Source organism: Eucalyptus grandis, chromosome 3 (genome assembly GCF_016545825.1).
Source record: "Eucalyptus grandis isolate ANBG69807.140 chromosome 3, ASM1654582v1, whole genome shotgun sequence".
In the NCBI taxonomy this organism is placed as follows: domain Eukaryota; kingdom Viridiplantae; phylum Streptophyta; class Magnoliopsida; order Myrtales; family Myrtaceae; genus Eucalyptus; species Eucalyptus grandis.
This window is the reverse complement of record NC_052614.1, coordinates 50,456,550-50,477,640: the sequence shown is the minus strand read 5'-3', so window position 1 is coordinate 50,477,640 and position 21,091 is coordinate 50,456,550. Positions and strand designations below refer to the sequence as shown.

The window sequence follows — 21,091 nt, the reverse complement described above, 5'->3', positions numbered from 1 at the left end:
CCAAACTTTCATCGGATATTGCTCGTACAAAGAAATTAAGATGCTCTAGAATTCGGAAACCAATGTGAAGTAGCTATTCTTGATGGAATGAATGATATTGGATCCACCTGCCAAACTTGAGGAGATAATCTCATTAACATGTAAAATCCAGGGATCTATATGAAAATAACATGTCGATCGCTACAAAAAATATCTTTTGGAATATTTGATGAGGGTTCTAAGCAAGAACTTGAGAAGTCGGGGCATATTCTTTCAAGCTATTTTTAGGGCTATTCTAAAAAAAATAAAAATTGATAGTATTAAATTAACATATGATGGAAAGATGTGCTCCCTTTTCTTTAAGCATTTTCTTCATCTTCACATTTATATTGGGGCAATTTTTTTTGTAAGAAATACAGTGAACATACATCTGGAGGACACAAATATCTCCACTTTTCAAAGGACCCAAAAAGTGCTCGAACCTTTATTTAATGGACAAGAATGTCTAGCATCAAAAATTTTTGACCGTGCAAGCTAATGTGGCATTTGACGTGGCTAAAGGTGTGGATGAGAGTAATAGATATGTCTGCAAGGCATATGTCAGCGAGACAAAACAACGTTGTTTCTTGCTAATCAATAACAATGTCGTTTTTTAGACTTCTGGATCAATGACTCGTCTCTTTCAACGGAGAGACGCCCTAAATTGAAAAAGTGAGCGTTGTTAATAGCCAAAAATTAGTGTTTCGAAGAGACTATTTCGAGTGAATTCTTCAACTTGAACAAATGAAAATTTTAACGGTTGATTTTTTCATCCCTCAAGTGGAAATTCATATATCCTAAGTGGAAATATTTTTGTCTCATGGATATAATTCCATGCAGTGTTTTGGGATTTGGCTTTCAAATTAATAGAACTCCCGTGGTAAATTTTAGAAATCTAGATCATAAAAGTGTTCTAAAGAATAAAAATTTGCTTGAGTGTACGGCTACGTGGATGCAAAAGGCTGCAATGTAGTCACTTTAAAATTCTATGTGGTGTGTTTAAATCAATTGAATGACCTATCTTGTCATAATTTATCAAAATAGAAGCAATTACCCGTAAGTTTTGAGGTCGACTCCCTTGATATGTGCAACCTGTATTAGAGACTCTTCACATGCCTTCACTTCAGAGAGGTGGAAATTCTTCCCATCGCTTGATATGTGCCATCACTTATTTCCGTGCAGCTTCCTATGAACGTCCACTAATCTTCAGCTTCTTGAGGCCTCCTTGCATCGGCATATAACAACAACAGCTCTCTCGAAACCTCTTCAGTAACCAATTCAATTACTTCTCCGAGGCTGCAGCAATGCACAACCAAAGAAAAGGTTTGTTTTCGTCAGGTACGCAATCAAAGGATATCAAAATGACAACCTAATTGGTCTACAGCTACGCTAGAATCTGGCCGGACGCTGCTCAATAGAAGAAATTCAAGATGCTCTAGAAATTCGCAAGCCGAAGAGATGTTGCTGTTCTTGATGGAATCGTTGAAATCAGTTTTAACTATCTGAAATGATATGTCGGTCTCAACAGAACTTGAATCTTGAGATAAGCAAAAAAGGTCCGGGCTCTAAGCAAGATCTTGCGAAATCAGGGCACATGCTTACAAGCTGGTTTTGGTGATATTCTAACAAGACAAATTAACTGGTAATATTCTATTAATATCTTTGTCTATACTGAATATAATGAAAGGAGGTGCTCCTATTTAGTTGTGCACTTTCTTCATCTTCACCTTCTACCTAGCAGAACACCCATGAGACAGAGAATTTATAATTCCTTTTTTATTTAACTTAGAGATCTTAAAAGATTTGAATTTTTGTGCATAGTGACTCCCTTTGTTTTGACAGTTTCAAATTCTCCGAAAATATTCCTTTCACCCTCCAAATTTTGAGGTTGGTGGACATAAAACCCTAAGTTCAATTAAGGGTGTATTTGTTCGAGGGAAAGAATTATAGGGGAAGATGATGGGGGCGGTGAATGCAAAACCATTCTTTGGAAGAACTAGAGAAAATGAAGATAACCGATTTGGAAGTGAAAGGAATTCTGCTAGGCCCACAAATTTTGTTCCTCGCGGAGGTGGGAAGAAAGCAAGAAAGAAAGTCACACTTTCCAAATATATCCTCAAAAGAAATAGAAAGTGACAAAATTGTGAAGTATAATATAGTAATTGTGTAGTGAGATACGATCACGCTTACAATATAAATAGGGAAAATTTCAATTAAGAGCCTAAAGTGGAACCGTTTTCTCAAAAAAAAGATTCAAAATAGACATTGTCTCAAACAAGAACCTAAAGTGACCAACTTAGTTTCAAATAAGGGCCTCAACTTAAAAGCCAACCAAATCTTATTTGCATCTATGGGTATTTTCGTCTAAAGACTTTTTTTCCTTCTTTTTTTTGATTTATTTTCTCCTTCTCTTTCTTTTCTTCATCATCATCGTGCCTTCACCTTTTTCACTCTTTAGATCACGTTCTCCAAAGTCCATCTCTATCTTCCTTGCTGAATTAGCCATCAATGCCCTCAACCTCATTTGTCATTGCCCTCAACAGCAATTCCGGTACCTTTGTTGAAAGATGGAGGTCAATCCAAGCCCTAGATCGAGCACGAGTGGACCAAGATGTGACGCTCAGCTCAATTCGATCCCCACATCTTGTGGTCGTGGTCAAGCACGAAGCATGATGAGGTGTAAGCCATTAGCTTGCTGCCCTTGTTGTCATCGATGCTTGAATTTAAATCGGTGCTCACACAAGCTATGATCAATCTTAGCAAGGATAAGCCGAATTGAAGTGCCTAAGCCAAATTTATTAGAGGTTTTTGAGGAATCTTTGTGATACTCACGTGCATTGATTTGTTCAGTGAAATCATGGTTTTGGAAATTTCTGAGCAATTTTGCACTTTTTTCATCTTGTTATTCTCTCTCAAATAAGTGTAGATAATATTTCAGAGTTAGAGAGGTAAATTTGTTTGAACATGTGTAGACCAGAGTCATTCGTTTTTTAGATTGAGTGTTGTCTTATTCGAATCACCACCAAAGGCGAGTATTTTCAATCACGGGTCAAAATGATTCAGCAGCCTTTGAAAATAACCAGCATAGATGACACAATTGGACCCTCTCAACAAGCCACATATTCCACTTCAATGCAAGTTGCGTCTATGAATTTTATGAATAATCCAATCCGAACCCAATAAAAAATTCCCAAGAAGCTATGAGCGAAAGTTATCGTGGCAAAGATAATTTCATTGGCGGGAAAGCATGAAACTGTTACTTTAATTGCCATAATAAGTTTTTACAAGCAAATTGAATAAAAACAAAACCAACTTATGGATATTTCTTGATTCTCAAGTTCATTATCGTCATCGGAGAAGGTGAGTGGTGGCGAATAACTTAAAAACCGGCTTATGCTGAAATTGATGAGTTCTTGAGTGAGGATGCAAAATTGCATAATGTAGAGCATCCGCTTTGAAGTTAGCTGATGGGGAGGCTGCAGAACTAAAGCACACAATTTGCAGTTTTGCAAAACTGCATAACTTCTCGAATATTTTTCCTTTTCTTCTTTTTCTAAATTGTTCAAATTGTGTTTGCACCTATGCAAGCTTGTGCGTGAGGAGTCCAATGCATTTGTCAAGAAGGAAATGAGCAAGATGAAAAAAGAAAGAAAAGAAAAATAAAAAGGATAAAGAAAAAAATCTTTAGACGAAAATACCTCTAGTTGCAAATAAGATTTGACTGGCTTTTAAGTTAAAACCCTTAATCAATACTAAATCGGTCACTTCAAACCCTTATTTGATACAATGTTCACTTTAGGCCATTTTTTTAGAAAACGGTTCAACTTCATGCCTTTAATTGAAATTTTCCCATATAAATATGCCAATGTTTATTTTTCTCTCTTCGTTTTTCAAATCCCTACACCGTCTTCACCTCTGTATCCTGAGACTTCCAACCAACAAAGAATATTTTTTTCTTCACCCGCCTAGAAAGCTCTCCCAAGCATAGGGGTAAGAATCTACTCGAGTGTACTTGAGTATTTTTGTGCAAAAGTTTACGTTGCAGTGAGTTTGAAATTCGTTGGCGGTAAAGTTGAATTATATGATTTACTAGCTCATAATTTAGAAAGTAAAGAGCAATTAATTAAAAAGCAGCATTACCAGTAAAGAGCAATTAATTAAAAAGCAGCATTACCTTCTAGTTTGCAGGTTGTACCCGTCCATATCCCCCACATATCTGAGAGCCTCTTCCCATGCCTTCACCATGTTGCTTAAACCCATCTTCTTCCTGTGCTTGTCTAGGACTGTTCTGCACAATTTTGTTTTAAGCTTAACATCTTTAACCTCCACATCATAGAAAATGGGTAGGATTCTTTTCCCATCTGACTTCGCGTGTTCTAAAATGCAAGCTAGTTCATGGAGGCACCACGTACTATAAATATAGCGCTTAGATAAGAAGGGTATGTAGATATGGGAGTCGTTGACTGCTGATAGAAACTCTGCGCAAATGCTAGATTCTGCACTGACGATCAATTCCTCAGGTTCCTTAAAAACCAGAATTTTGTTACGAAGGAGGTTATTGTAAAGGATGTCAATAATGCTATTACGAGTATCCGATCTCTCAAAACTCAAGAACACATCATACATAGGTATTCTACGAGAAAGCCAGGTCGATCTTGGGTCATCTGACAATCTTTCTAGGATAGTGCAACCACGAGGATCCAACGTCAAGCTTTCTATGCCCTTGATTCCCTCGATCTCTCCTATTTTTGGAAAAGCTTCTAGCTCAATGCGCCGTAGCTTATCTAACTTTGAAAAGTTGGGTAACCTTTCTATCTTTTTGCAATGGGCAATACGGAGATGCTCCAGCAATTTTAGTTCCAACAAATCACGAATCTCAACCAGACTTTTCAATCTGTTTAGATCCAAGCACTTTAGATTCGTCAAGAGTGATAGACCACATATCTCCTCCAGCAAATTGCATGTACTTAGCTTCAATTTCCTCAAATGTTTGAGGTCTTGAGAGACGGAGAAGCGTGACTTTGAATAATCACTAATAGACATTTCCGACAAACTACTTAAGTTGGAAAAAGGGGGTAGTAGATTAATGCCCCTAAATATCAAGGATGACAAACTAGACGGAAGCGAATAGATCAGTTCCTCTTCTGGCCAATCATTCGTCCTAGCCATGTCAGGTTCCTCCATTGAACCAGTTTTTTTAGATAATTCCAGATGATCTAAATTGACGAGGCTTGAGAGGTCGGGAATAGATGGGAAATGAGGTGCTTGCATGTGAAGACGTTTCAAACTTGAAGGAAGATATGGGACTTCTTGTAGGTGACTTGAACTCATTTCGAGAGTCTGTAAATTAGTGAGACGACCTAGCACCGTGGGAAATCTAGATACACCAGTATATGATATGTCCAATTTCCTCAACCGACTTAGCTTCCCAATTTCCTCAATGTTTTCATCCATCAAATTCCTACATTTCTTGGCGTGTAATTCTTCAAGCATCTTCACCTCTCCAATAGTACAAGGAAACTTTTCTATCGGTGTATAATTTACCTTGATCACTTTTAAATTACCTAGACATCTAATGGAATCAGGTAATTTAACTATCCCTGAATTTGATAAATCCAACTCAGCCAACTCTTTCATTCCTCCAATAGAGTATGGAATTTCTTTTATCTCCATACACAAGCATAAAGATAAACGTGTAATTTTCTCCAACCTTCCAATAGAGTTTGGAAGTTCACTAATTCTAGGGTGCTCATCTAATATAAGACTCGACAAAGATTGCAAATTTCCAAATGTGTCTGGAAGCTTGAATTGTTGATAATTTTGGGGCATGATAATCTCCGTCAAAGATTGTAGAGAACCGAATTCTACAGGCAACTCTTGAAGAACCATGCATTTGTTGATATTGAAAGTCCTTAGGCTTTTTAGTTTACCAATGGAGCTGTCAATTGTGGTTAACTTGATACACCGAGCAAGAATCAATGTCTCCAAAGACGTGAAGTTAGAGAAATTAGGTGTCCTTTTTAAGTGTATGCAACCCGTCAAATCTAGAACTTTCAATTTATTCATCTGCAGATAAAAAGTTGAAGTAAAAAAATGAATGAGAAAATCAGCATATATGGTAGTATTGTTAATATGAAAATTATCCATAAGTCAATAATTTAAGATAATCTGGGGTAATTTGAACATCCCAAGTTTTTGGGATGTTGCAAATAATCCCCAACCTGAGTATTTTCATAATGGAGTTAGGCCCTGCTAGAAGTCAAATTTATGCCTTGAGGAAAATACAAAGAACCATCCCACCTTTTATGTCACTTCACATCCTTTATTTCCAAAACCCCCGGTTTGCATCTTAGGACAAAACTCCATACCAATGCCCTATTTTACTTCTTCCTCCCCAAACAGCGCCCGCCCGCCGCGCCACCCGCCCCCGCCCGCCCACCCCACCCCCACCCCCCACCCCCCACCCCCCGCGCCCATTTCCGACCCCAGCCTTCAACGTCACCTTATTCAACCCCTCTGTGTCTCCAGCTCAACTCTCTCTTACTCTCTACGCCAAGCGTACTGTGTAGCCTAATAAAAGTCAGGATAAGTGATGGATTTAAAAATCAATTTTGGTACTGAATGAATACGACAATCCATTTTAAGTTGAAAAATTGCAGAAAGAATCTGAGATGGAGGGAAAGATTTGCAAGAGGTGAACTCATGGCAACTGTTTGTGAGGAGGTCCTTTGACAGTGGAAGAAAAAGAAGGATCAATTTTTTAATCGAGCTGAGTTGATTTCGGACAAAGTTTTGCACCCCAAAAATTGACTTAAAATTAAATGTTAGAAATAGACAAGGGACTCCATTACATTTGTTCTCTACCCTGAACTGAACTATAGATTTCCATGAGATTTGATTTGGTACTTTAGTTAAAAACTAGATTCAATGGAAAGGCTCGACTCTTCGCTCATTAACGCCAGTTGCATAAAAAGGTAAAAGTAATGTCATTTTCATTTATTCTACAGTTCATTAATGCAATAATGAAGAAATACTTATTAAATTAGGTTAACGAGCCCCTTGAATCAAGTATTATGAAGTTCAAGCTTGCCTTGATTCAAATCATCAACTTAACTATTTCAGACAAACTCATGATCCTCTACACCATTCGAGTGGAGTGTTATCAATCTCTAATTTGATTCCAATTGACTTTTATAATACTAAACTTGAGTCAAACTTTACAGTCATTCAAATCATATTTGATGCTTGTTGAAGCAAAATGGCACTTACTTTTATTGAAAACAGCAATTCGAAAGCCAAAGCAACTTTCGTGTGGGATATAATTGCATTTTACTTTAATATATAGAAAGATATTGAATGTTACACATGCAAAATATATTCTACACTCAGATAAGATGGGGAGTGCATGCAACCATTATGTCAATCGTATGAGGTAATGATACAAAGAAGTAAAATATTTATCTTGCTTCTGATATAGTGGATGAGGTAATGACAGAAAAAGTTTATAAAATGAAGTATACCATACCTTCATTTGGCTCCACCCACTCCAGTCATCTGTAATATCGCTCTCCGAAAAGTCAAGCACAACCAAATTACTAAGGTGAGAGTTTTTGGTCTGGAAAGTCATTTTCGATACTTGCCAAGAAAGCCATTTTAACTTTGAAGGAAGATTCATGAAGTTGCGAGAAAAATTTGAGCCTTTCACTCGAAGGAACCGTAGTTCGGATGGGGCAACTAATTTGACATCTACAAAGTTGTGGTAGTACTCATTGGAAGTCAGGCTTAGTGCAACTACATCTCCATTTCCCTGCCAACAGATACTCGAGATTAATTGAGTACACAACAAGTAACACTCTTACGGAGCTATAAAGAAAGGAAGTATACGAGCACTGGTAGGCAATTTCTCCAACTGGGAACCTACCACGGCACACTCCTTTTCCCAGCAACTAGATTTCTATGTTTTCGTTCACACCATTGACGAAACTTTTGAGCTTCCAATTAAAGATATCTTATAAATCATTTCTCCATTTCCTGCTTTCTATTTTTTAAGAAATATGATTATCATATCAACTCCAATCTTCATAGTTTCTTTTGTTTTCACTGTGTTTGAAAGTAATTTAAAAATTCTATCCGGATAGCGCGTGAAAGTGTGCTTTATTGTCTCGGAATTTTAATAAAGCTATTTCCATTCTATAGAACCTAGAAAACTAAGCTAACAATTAAGAAAACTATTTGGTCTCGCTCCACCAATATACAAGACCTTTTGATCCATGTGTTTGAGAGAGAACTATCTCAACTAACAGGACAAACGGTAAGTTAAACAAAGCCACCTATAAAATAAAAGAAAAAATTCAACAAGTGTCTCCTTCCAAATAAGAATTATGTGACATTATCTTCCATTTTACCTCTTTTCTCTTCAATAGTTCTACAGCATCCTCATGTTTCCACACCCTGCTAAATTTGGGAGTATGTTCTTTAAGGATGATGTGCCTTCCCAAATCTCGAACTTGGTCATGCATCCAAAACTTATTATCTCTAATTTTAATCAAGGACCGTAGGAGGAGGACACGAATTGCACTGTCGGGTTGGTAGTTAAGGTCATTCCACATAATAATTGGATAGGTTTGGTCCTCATTGATGAAAAAGCAAGCAATATCCAAAAATACTTCTTTTGTCTTTTCTTCCAGTCCTTTATAACTAATCATTAATACTTTTTGGACAACCTCAGGAGGACCTTCATCTAGCTTCTGCAATGTCTCTTGCAATAGCTCTATTGTAACACCATAGGGCTTTTTGGCTAAGCCCAGCACATATAGATCAGAACCTATCGCCTCGATAGCCAAAGGAAGCTTGGCCACTTTGCGAACAATATCTTGTGAAAGGGCATCGTAATCTTTTGTAGGAGAGTTATTTCTAAATGCATGCTTACAAAACAACCGAAGTGCTTGCTTGATTTCCATATCTTGAACTTCATAATCCACAATTTTTTTGGTTTGATTTAGGACCTCTTCACTGGATGATTCATCTTGAGTCTCCGGGATAAATTTGTTCCTAGTTGTGATAATGATCCTGCTACCACAACCGAACCAATCAGATTTTCCAGCTAGGTTGTCAAGTTGCTTTTCATTGTCTAGATCATCAAGAACAAGGAGGACTTTTTTATCTTTACATACTGCCTTGATCCGATACTTCCCTTCTCCAGCGTCTTCAATTTGGTCAGCCGAAAAAAAATTAGCATCCTTCAATAACTGTTTCTGCAAGGTTACAAGACCCTTAAGACCATCTTCTGATTTTTTTCGAACTTCTTCGAGGAAACTAACACATTCAAAGAGAGAAGACAGTCTCTTGAACACAATCTTCGCAAGTGTCGTTTTACCGATACCACCTAGTCCACGTATTATAATGAAACGTACACCACCAGAATTAAGATCCAACTTTTCTATTATGGCTTTTATCTGACAATGATCTTCAACCAAATTTCCAGGCAAATCCACATGTTGGCCATTGAGCTTATGCAAAACCTGTTTAACAAGCGATTCAATTTCTTTCCCTTGGCTGCAGCAAAGCAGGAAGAAATTGATTTAGTCAAAGGCAAGAAAGAAAAGGGTAATGTCTTACGGCTTGGCACCATGTGGTTAAATAAGTAAATGAAGTGTTATAATCAGTTGATACGTACGTATAAATTTGACGGAATTATGTCACACATCAGTTTGACGAACATGAGATGTTTTAACAATGCAAGAGCTGATATGAAGGAAAAAGTCTTCATGGGATGAAATGAATAAGATTTATAAAACTGGCAAGGTAATTTTGTTTCTCTAATGCTTAGATCGATTAACTAAAATAATGCAGTGATAAAATCCAAAAAGGATCGAGCTATATTTACATGTTTGTAGACAAATATCAAGGGAAATATTGTCCAAATTCCATTATCCTATTATATAACTACCAATTCAGTCCCAAATCTTTCAATTGTTATAATTTAATCTTAAACATTTTGATGATTTACCAATTTAGTCCTAAACATTTTGACGATTTGCTAAGATAGTCTTTCGGGCTAATTTTTGCTGGAAATCATTGATGTGGACATCAGCCGTTCTACATGGCATGGTTGACATTGACATGGAGAATTTTTGCATTTTTTAAAGACTTTTCTAAAATTTTCCTTTACTATTTTTTCCTTTTTCTTTTTCTTTCACCTGTGGCCAGTACTCGGCCATGGCTAGTGACTGACCATAGGCAAGGGCAACAACTGGCCACAAGAGAAAAGGGAAAAAAAAGAAAGAAGGAAAAATTCAAATTTTTTTTAGAAAAAATGCAAAAATTATCCACATTAGCATTGATGATGCCACATAAAATGGTTGACAACCAGTGAACATCTACATCAGCAACTTCCTACCAAATTTGGCGAAAGGTAGGCATATCATCAAATTTTTTAGGACTAAATTGACATAATTGAAAAGTTTAGGATTGAATTGGTCACCGTACAATATATTTAAGACTTTGTAGACAATTATCCTTATATCAGTGGCTCCAACAAAGCAGGAAAGATGGTGTTTCAGTCAAAAGAAATTTAAGAAGAGGATATAAGTTTCTTTCGGACATGAATGCGTCTGGCTCTCTATGGATATATGGTTGAATGAGTTGACTATTCCAATTACCACATATGAATATTAAGCGTTATAATTAGTTGATATGTACGTCAAAATTTAAATCTCATGTAATATTACTCAACTTGAAGAATTTGATACCCTTAGATAATGCACTCAAATATACATTTGCTATGCTGTGGGAAAACAAAAACAGATATCATTGTAGAAGAGAAACTTTTTTTTTTTTATCTACTCCAAATAGTAAAGGTGATGGCTTGCAAGTAGACTCACGACATTCCATCTCTCTAAAAATATCCCTCTTCGTAAATATACCACTACTTTAATTGATAAAGATATCCCTCTAATAACCATCTCTCCCCATGAACATTTTTCACTTGACACTCTGTCCCCTCTCCACCCATTTTTTTCTCAACTGCATAACCTACTAATGCCCATACATTGGAAAAATTACATACAAATCGAAACTATTCAAAAACTAAGTTAATATTTATTTGCTTTCAAGCATCATCGCTGTTGTTTTCAGACGGCTGAAACGGTGAATTTTCCGTGTAAACATTGTAAAACACTAAAATATCAAAAACTAACAAACATACATATTTAATGCGATTAAAATTACATTCACTGTATCTATATAGTAAAATAAAATAATATAGAACGATTAAAATGATATACAAATTTTAATATACCTCGATTATTGTTATGTTGGAGTAAATACTTCTTGTTTCTCAATCCGTTTAATAATTAAAAAAACTAGATAAAAGTCTAACCTCTCTAGCACTACGGCTTAGAGCGCTCTCCTTTTTCCAAACAAAAAAATTTCTCCCAGAATAATAAAAATTTTGCATGGACCAACAATACGCGTGCGCATTCTATTAATCTTGTAGAATTCGTAAGAAATCTTATTTAATAATTAATTTGCTCCCAAGCATTGTCGGGTTCTTTTCATGGCGGGACATGGTGCGTAGTTAAAATAAGATTAAGGAGCAATGAGTGGTTCATATGCTCTCGAGCATCAGCTTTAAAATGGTGAAATCCCAAGTATTTCGATTTAACACAAATAAAATAAATCAATATACAAGTCCAACACGATTATAAAATAAAATTAACAGCAACAAGATTATAACCATTTATCTAAGCTTATCTTATTTCTTGTTTGTCTATTTATTACTTAATATAAAAATGCGTGAAAATTAAAAACATTTGAATAAGAATCTAACTTATTCAAAACAAAAATTGATATGTTTTAATATACATTAGATTATAAATTTTTTAATTACACTTAATCATAAACTTACTTTATCCACAGAGACATATTTAACTAGAAAATAGTATAATACATCATTGCACAAATAAAAATTTGGGTAAATATACAAACTAATGATGTATATAATTAATGTTTACCTATAATACATCATACTAAACTCAGGCAACTTAATGTATAGTTTATATATACCAAATTTTCAACTAAATAATTTCTAGTTATTCAACCTCATTTAATTTCGATAATAAAAATCAATAAATTAGAGTGATATTGTTGATTTTAGATAGAATTGCTTATAGTAATTCAGTTTTACAACCTTTTGTTAGTGTGCTAATGTAAGTACACAGGAAGATTAAAATATCAACCTATGGTCTTACTTTAACATTAATTCACATTTTAAATCTTTAGATCCATACTTAACTTTATGTATTATAATTTCAGTTAATTTTAGTACGAGGTTATTACAAACAAATAAATCTATTTTACTAAGAATAAATATACTAAAATGATATAAAATTATGTAAAGGTTGAAACTTCAAAATGCAGTCGTCAAAACCTTTTATGACAACTTTTAAAGTAGTGATAGAAACAATAATAAACCACTAAAGGTAATTTAAGTTAAAGTTGGCATGTCTTTGCCAAGACGAGTTCATATGTAATTTCAATTTTGGGCTCTCGGTCCTTATTGTTAACAAAGATATTGGCGGAAGATAGATGACTAGATCGCTGATTTTGAAATGTAACTTTCTTGTTCTTAGAAGTGTTGTTTAGCCATATTACACTTGATGGCTAAAATGTCTTTTTTCGAGTACAAATATACAACTAAAAATAAAAATCATATAAATAAGTGATATATGGTATGTTTATTTAAGCAAATGCTTGTACACAACATTTACCCTGAGTTATGTCTTGCTTTCGTTGCACATTAGTCTAGCGTGTATCTCGGTATTTTTAGGCCTTTACGGTAAAAAATACACTAAGGTTTCCTTTGTGTCGTAAAAAACTCCATAATAAAATAAAATACTTTCTAGAAATCATTTTCCAGAAAAAATGGTTAATTTTCATTTATTTGGTAATATGTGATCAAAAATGTTTTCTGGTATTTAAATCTCGTTTAAAAAAAAAATTGTAAAAGATCAAGTAGCTGTGCATCGTCTAACATGACCAAGTTGGGAAAACTGGAGAGGATCACCATGGATTGAACGTCCTTGATGTCTAAGACATTAGAAAGAGTATCGAAGAACTGGATAATCTTGAGTGAATTCACGTCAAGCGGGAATCGGCGAGAAACAAGCAAGTCGATGTAGGAGAGTGGAGAGAGACTAGGGCTTTGCAGGGAGAGGGAAATGAGGGAGAGAAGAGAGAGCATGTATCGGAGATGGCGAGTGAGGAGTTTGGAGAGTTGGTGGCGTGTGATGTGAGGTGAGAAACGAGAGTCGAGTGGAAGTGCGGAGAAGTGACTTGTGGAGGGAGAAGAGAGGAGGAAGAGGAGGAGGAGGATGTTTGCTGGAGGCGATGGAGGTTTTGCACGATGCGGATTATGTTGATGTTCGTCAACGGCGACGGCGGCCATTGAAGTGCGAGCTGCTTCTTTTGAGTTGTGTTGTCTCTTGTCTGTGCTGTGAATGGGAGGGAGAAACTGATAAGCTTTTTAGAAAAGCAAAGAGTGAAAGAAGAGTGATTCTGAAAAGTGTTTTTGCCTTATTAGATTTAGGAATTCGTTTTTCTTATTTTATGCGTGGATATTTTTGTTAATAAAAAACTGTTTTCGGTTGATTAGAGTCATTTTTGACAAACTCAATGAATGAAAATTCGGAAAACTAATTTCTGAAAAATACTTCCACCCAAACAAACACACTATATCTACATATTACATGTAATCAAAGGGCATTGCGAGGACAAAATTAAATCAGTTTTACTAGTATAATAGTTTGTTATGAACTACAAATTTTTGAAGGAGTATATCCCACAATAATTTATAATTATGTTATTTAGTTTTTTGTGGTCTAGAACATATTGTTATTCTCATAATAGATTAAAGACCATTATCCAATTATTTCTCAAATTAAATCCAATTGGGTTATGAGTGAAATATTAATTTTTCCTTTTTATCAAGTGAGTTTTTAAAATTTCAGGCAGAAAAAGTAAAATATTAGCCATACCCTTTCCTTTTTAATCTATTCATAAATGTGAATGAAACATTAATTATCATGATATTATTGGAAGCGTCGGAAGAAATCGATAACTTCATCAATACAATTATATAAATCAAAGAGCTCCTCCTTGATGTTAAGTACTTTTTTCTGGCCTATAATATCCTCAATTAGTTATGTATTCTATCAACCGATAAATGCCTTAATAAATGATTCTATTTTATATGTCACGTATTTCAATTTTAAAGTTTGAATCTTTCCTATTCTGACAAACAAATTTACTAAAAATTCTTCAAATTAAGAAATAATTTTCTCTTTCCATATATAGGTGTTCAAGTTCTTCATATCATGTCAATAAACTAATAATTCTACTATTTCATTTTTTGCATAATTCACTGCATGTCCACACGCACTCTTTCTAAAAAAAGTCATATCTCGGTATAATTCTTAATATTGCTTTCTTCCTAATGATTCAACAATTTAACACGAGTTTGTACTTGTACAAAAGTTTGTGATTACTGTGGGAGGGGTCAAATACATAAAATTGCATGATTTCTACTATACTTATTGTGAAATATGATTAAGTAAAAATTATGATCAAGAAAAAAGTTGGTCTACCTTTGGGGTCATATTGGGATAACGGGACATGAATTGAAAATTGCCTTGTTCGGTTATTTGTTGTGATTTAAAAAAAAAAAATCAGCCATATTCTATTTTTTGCTGTGGGTTTTGGGTGTTGAATCTAGCTTTTATTAACATGTACTGCAAAACTTAAATAAATGCCCCAATTCATCCAATAAAATGTAATATTGTGCTTACCAACCATAAGAAGTCAAGGAAATTTACCGTTTTCCTTTAAGTTCCAGTCCCATTATACTTCCAACCGCTTTAAGGGCTCTTGTCCACTGCTCCAATTCTTCGGGCTTACGGTACTCTTTCTGCTTGTGCTTGAGGATGTCGTTCTTGTACACATCGGATATGAGTTTTACATCATTAGGCTCCACATCATAGAAAATTGGGATTATCTCTCTCTTCCCATCTGATTTTGAATGACACTCTACCATGCGGGCAACTTCGCGGAGGCACCATGAACGGGAGGCGAATTTTTTAGAAAAGATGGGAATGTAGATCTGAGACTCATCAATGGCCTTCAAAATTTCACTGATTTTTTTACCCTTTTTGAGTTCTTCACTATCAAGAAAAACGCGTATTCTATCATATTTCAACCTCTCGTAAAGAATATCAGTAAAGGTTAAGCGAGTGTCGCCTCCACAGAAACTCAAAAACACGTCGTATTGGTATGCTGGCTCAGTTCCCATCCTCTCCATTTGATCAATCGTGTCAGAATCCTGCCAGTTATTACGGACTTCAATTCAATGAGATTTGGAAATAGGAACAATCGCATCAATCATTTATCTGTGCAAGTTTCTTTCTTCTGCCTTGATGTCTGTCAAGATATGCAAATTTACTCGGCAAGTAGATTACGTACTTAGAGTCCGCATTAAAGTGATGACTTGATGTAGTTCAACAGCTAATTTTGACAAGATTTAATGAAAGATGATCAACTATCGCTTATCAAGGAGAGGTATTTTTGGATATGCGATTGCGCTCAATAGAAAGAAAACATCAAGAACACGGGGAGAGTGAAGGTGAATTCCTGAGAGAGAGAGAGAGAGAGGAGCCGCGGGAAAAGATGAAACAGTGAAAGAAGTCAAAGCTCCACCGAACGCCCTGCTGGTGGCCGGAGCATTGGGGTTTGAAAGAATGACTAAAATTAATCGGTATAGTTTGGTTTTTAAAGGTTAAGAAATTTGTCGGATTACACTACTAACTTTTCGGATTAATATCATGAAAAACTTCAAATTAGTACATCTATAATAAATTTACTTCAAAATAATTTTTAACTATCAAAGACCCCAAACAAGTACGCATAACAAATTTATCTTTTGTTAGTTTTCGTTAAATTTTACCATTAAATTATTAAGTTGAATGACATTGTGGCAATTAATAGGTGTACAAATTTAATGTTTTACTCTCAATTTATCATATATATATACATATCAATTTATTATTTTTTGTGTTATTAATTCAATTTAATAGAAACTAATAGAGGATAAATTTGCCAAAAAAAAGAGTACTAGTTTGGGTTTTTTGTGCTAAAAAAAATTAATTTGAAGTAAATTTATTGTAGATATATCAGTTTTGGATTTTTTGTAGTCAACAAACTAGTTTTTGGTAAATTTATACCATGTAAATCAATTTAGGGTTGTTAGTGGTATTAACTATTTATATAAATGAACTGTTAGCATTTCCTTAAGTTTGTTTTGACCGTTGGATCCACATTAGTTAGTGTTCTTGCTAACACATATCTTGACAACCTCAGATCTTAAATCGGGATTGTTATTTTACATACACGTATCTTTTGGAAGGCCATTAATAAATTCATTGAAATTCTGGGATCTGGCTGTAGGTTGTGATGATATGATTTTGTATTTCAACGGGATGAAAAAAGCATCAAATGTGAGAACTGAACGCGGTCCTTTGGAGAGGCACATGCTAATAGTCACTCGGGGGGCTTCAAAAAATTCAAAATCCAAGTGATTACTTCCAAGAAACCACCTTCTGCCACTTGTACCAAGAGAGACTATAACAAGCTAGTTAAGTTAATGATAAGTGATCACCCAGTTCAGACGATATGACTAGATTTCTAGCTCTAGGTGCTTGGAAAAATATTGAACATTGCTCCTTGCTAGTGATTCCTTAGATTTGTTGGTATATTTCAATACCCATCAGTAATTAAAATTTTGACCGACCTCTTATTTACTCTATAACATGTTACCAACAGTTCCATAATAGTACCGACGGTGATGCAAGCTGAACGTGCTGGTAAATTACCAACATTTTTGTAGAAGCGTCATCAGTTATTTTACTGTTTCAAATTATTATGAATTATCAATATTTACTTATGTAACTTATCCACATATTAAGGCTACCAACTTTTGTAGAACATTACCAACTCTGATTGAAGTCCATTCACCCAGTTTTATTTGATTGTTTTGAAATCAACAATTGTTCCAAGGCTTACCACTATTTATATGCTACAGCGACGATAGAATAAAGTAACCAAGTCTAATGGCACTTTGCTTATATTAATTTAAGCAATTTACCAAATATTCACTGATAAAGCTATCATCTACTTTTATTTGATTGAATTATCAACGTTTCTTCCCTTGTTTCGAAATCATCTCTTGCTTTAATAATTTACCGAGATTTATTAGCTGATGTTATATGCATATGAAAGTTACTGGCTCTTATAAAAGGAATTAGCAACTTACTTGAGTCCACTTACCAAAGTTTGTTAGCTTATTTCAAAATACCAACTATTTCAATAATTTATCATTAATCATTTTGGAGCTTATCAATGTGGTGAAGTTCCCATTTCTATTTGACCATAGAACAAAGAGTTGAAAGAACAAAGATGACAGCTAATTTAGCCCGTAATTCAAGGTAATACTGGTGATTTTAATTTTAACAGTTCACAGGGAAAGAAAAAAGCTACCTAATGCGATTGAATTTTGGTGGCGTCGGAGGGGCAGCAAGTTATTTCATATCTTTCGAAATTTAAGACGAGTTACTTTTTATTTTATACGTTAGGCAAGTGGCGAGATTAATAAGAGAGTAAGAGTATGATCAGAAATATTGATTTATCATTTTGTAATTATCGAAATGTTCATGGTTGAATCGTAGTTATGTGGGCTTCTATTCCGAAAACAAGCCGATGTCAAAGGAGTGTTAATAATGACCATTCCTTTATTATGGGGTTTCGTCGTCACTAGCAAATAAAGCACCGACGGAGTGAGTGGGTGCAAAACATGAAAAAGAACCTAACAACGTAGAAAATGGATTTAGAAAATGCAGAATGATTGTTATTATATTAAACGTTAAATGTATGAGATATTTTAATTGAATTACCTAGTAGTTTTGTATGTCGACCTCTGTCACTTGTATACTGATGTTAACATCTTCTGCATAAACTAATTTTCGAGTTTCCATTTTTTTATTGAAGATATCTCAGAAATTATTGTCCATTTTCGATTTCTACTTTTCAGGAAATATAACTTGTTTATTAATTCAAAAACATTCATACTTTATTCTCAATAATTGGGTCTGAGAAGTATATTAAAATTCTTCATAAAGTTTCCTTCATTTTACCTAGATAACGCCTTAACTGCTCCTTTTCTTCTTTTCCCTTTTTTTTTTTTTTTTTTTTTCAAAAGTTAGAAGAAAAAAACTACTTTCTTTACACTAAACTCTACAAAATAAAGCCAACTACTAGGCAATCTCTTTCTTTCGGATCTCTCTTCAATTCCTTTTTACGTCTCTTTTCTCCAGTGGTTTCCGGGTTTTATCAAGAATCCACACTACTAAGCTTGGGAGGTCATTCTTCCAGATATCTTGTAAAATCTCAAACTTGGTCGTGCATTTCAAAACCTATTATCTCTAATGTTGTCATGGACCTAAGAAAGAAAACACTAATTTCAAAGTGAGGATAGTAACTACAATCGTCTCACATGGTTACCGGATGTGTGTGGTGTCATTGGTCAAAAAGCACGCAACCAGAAATCACAGGGATGGCAAACCTTACCTTGTGCTCTATTCCCAGTGAATCGAACCCCTCATTCTCTTCTCCAGACTCATGGTCCGTTCTTGAGGTTGACTCCGAGTCCCTCCTTAACGCCTCATTCTCTTCTGCAGACGCATCATCCGTTCTCGAGGTTGGCTCCGAGTCCCTCCTTAACGCCTCATTCTCTTCTGCAGACGCATCATCCGTTCTCGAGGTTGGCTCCGAGTCCCTCCTTGACGCCTCATTCTCTTCTGCAGACGCATCATCCGTTCTCGAGGTTGATTCCGAGTCCCTCTGTTTCGTGAGTTGTCTCAAAACCCTGCCAAAAGTAATAGACTTTTGACCTAATCAAGACTGAAAAATAGGAATGTAAATCGAACAAGCAGGCTGAACTGCATCAAGCATGTAAAGCAGCAAGCTTCCCTCTTTATTTATTTTTTATTTTTTTTATGGGCGTTATCTGTCAACAAGAGCTCGAACAGAAGTCGAATTAAGGCACTTACAGTCCTACGGTCAAAGCAAAGATGATGTTTAGAGCCAGACTTCCGTTGAAGTCCATCTGTGGGCCGATCCTCTCAGCTGTGTTCGCCCACAGGAGAACCGCGCTTCTGTGAAAAGAGCTAATTGGGATGGTTCAGTGAAGGAAGATCGACTATAACCTCTCGAGGTGAAGACAGGGAGGCGGACAGAAACAGAGAGGAGTCAACAATGCAGGGCAAGGGCAAAAGTCCTCCTGTGGGGAAGAATTATAGCCCAAACTCCCCAGGTCATGCGCGACGCACGTGGTCCACCATTGATAGAATTAAACAGCAGATAGTTGAAGAATAAAAAAGGGAAAATTCCACAACCGATAAAAAAAGAAAACGGGAAGAGGCAAAATTGAAATTTCGAGAGAGATTTAACAGAATCTTGCCTTTTTTTAACGGGATTAGAGGGACATTGGCCAGATCTGTCTCGAATTTAAAAGTACGTCTTTTTTCTGCCCGTAAATAAATAGTGAAAGGTTCAGTTTTTTCTTCTTCCGACCTATTCATGCTTTTTACAGTGACTTGGCCATAAAAGAATTACAAGAGCTAGAGCTGTGCCTAACCTGCTTTGGTTTCATTCCCACTTGTTTTTATGCTTCTGTCCTCCCAGAGCCGAAGGTTGAACTTGCCTTTTCCTTTCACAAAGTAACGGTAGAGGGGGTCTCAACCAGCCCACAGGAATTAAATATTATTAAAACTTATCCATGTCATGGCCAATCTACCACGTCATGGCCGATCTACCACGTCAGCCAACCAGCGCCCAGTTAGCAAAATCCGGCCACAATTAGCTGGAAAGAACTAAATTGGTACTCAGTAAATAAATTTAGGACTAAATTAGCACCCAAAAAAGGTTTATGACTAAATTGGTATAAATGTAAATTGTTTATGACTTTTTAAATACTTTTCCCCTACACAATATGATAACAATTCATTGGTGCGAACATTCTAGACAAGGCAAGATTTGATGGGAGAACAGTAACAATTCGAACAATATCAAATCAATACAGCGGAATAAAATAATCTCTCATCTTGTATAAACCTAATAGGAATCGATATAATAGAGTAAAATAAATACCAAGCACACGAACACAAGACGATTTTTTACGTAGAAAACCTCCTCAATGTGAGGAGATCAAAAACCACGGGACCAGAGTCCACCCAAAATTCTTCACTATCAACAAAATTGTTCTTCTCTAGTAAATACTAGAGGTACATAGCAGCAAAGACCTCAAGAACATAATTCTTGGCAATACACATGAATTTCATAAGAGATCAAAGATAAACTGATAAAAACGTAGGTTTTGATCAATCCACAAAAAACCTAATGTAGGGAGCTTCAAACGAAAATCAAACCGTTCAGATTCAATAAAATTGCACCACGAACATGTTGACAAAATTTCAGCTCAATCGGACCACGAATCGACCTTCGATGCCAGCTTGATGTAAATCAGATATTGCCCAAAACATCGATTTTCTACTTTCTCATTTTTTCATTTTTCGTTTCCTTTTGTGGGTATCACTTTATATAGATAGTGAAAAACCCTATTTCTCCACATAACTTATTATATGGGCTCAAGCCCTTTTTTGGGCTTGCAAATCATTGGGCTTCCTCCACAGATGAGTGAACCCAGCTAACAAATCTCCCTCTCACGACAATGTGGAGGGATTCACCATCCCTGCTATCAATTGGCAATGTTCAAGTTTCTCTCTTGGTAGAGTCTTCGTCATCATATTAGAGCCATTATGATCTATATGAATTTTCTCAAGTTTCAACAACTTTTCATCTAAAACATCTCTTATCCAATGATATCTAGCATCAATATGTTTCAATCTAGAATGAAAAGATGAATTCTAACCAAGATGAATTGCGCTTTGATTATCACAAAATAGCACAT

General features: G+C 35.4%; 1 protein-coding gene across 1 annotated transcript; it reads right to left on the bottom strand.

Annotated features, from left to right (window-relative positions):
- Positions 1 to 1,217: 1,217 nt before the first annotated feature.
- Positions 1,218 to 19,228, bottom strand: LOC120291935 (TMV resistance protein N-like). Its single transcript, XM_039309746.1, has 7 exons — positions 19,173 to 19,228; positions 18,691 to 18,988; positions 14,892 to 15,394; positions 8,424 to 9,573; positions 7,544 to 7,825; positions 4,193 to 6,084; positions 1,218 to 1,314 (listed from the first exon to the last, which is right to left on the bottom strand). Exons 1-7 carry the CDS (start codon positions 19,226 to 19,228, stop codon positions 1,218 to 1,220), a joined length of 4,278 nt encoding a protein of 1,425 aa, XP_039165680.1.
- Positions 19,229 to 21,091: the final 1,863 nt, after the last annotated feature.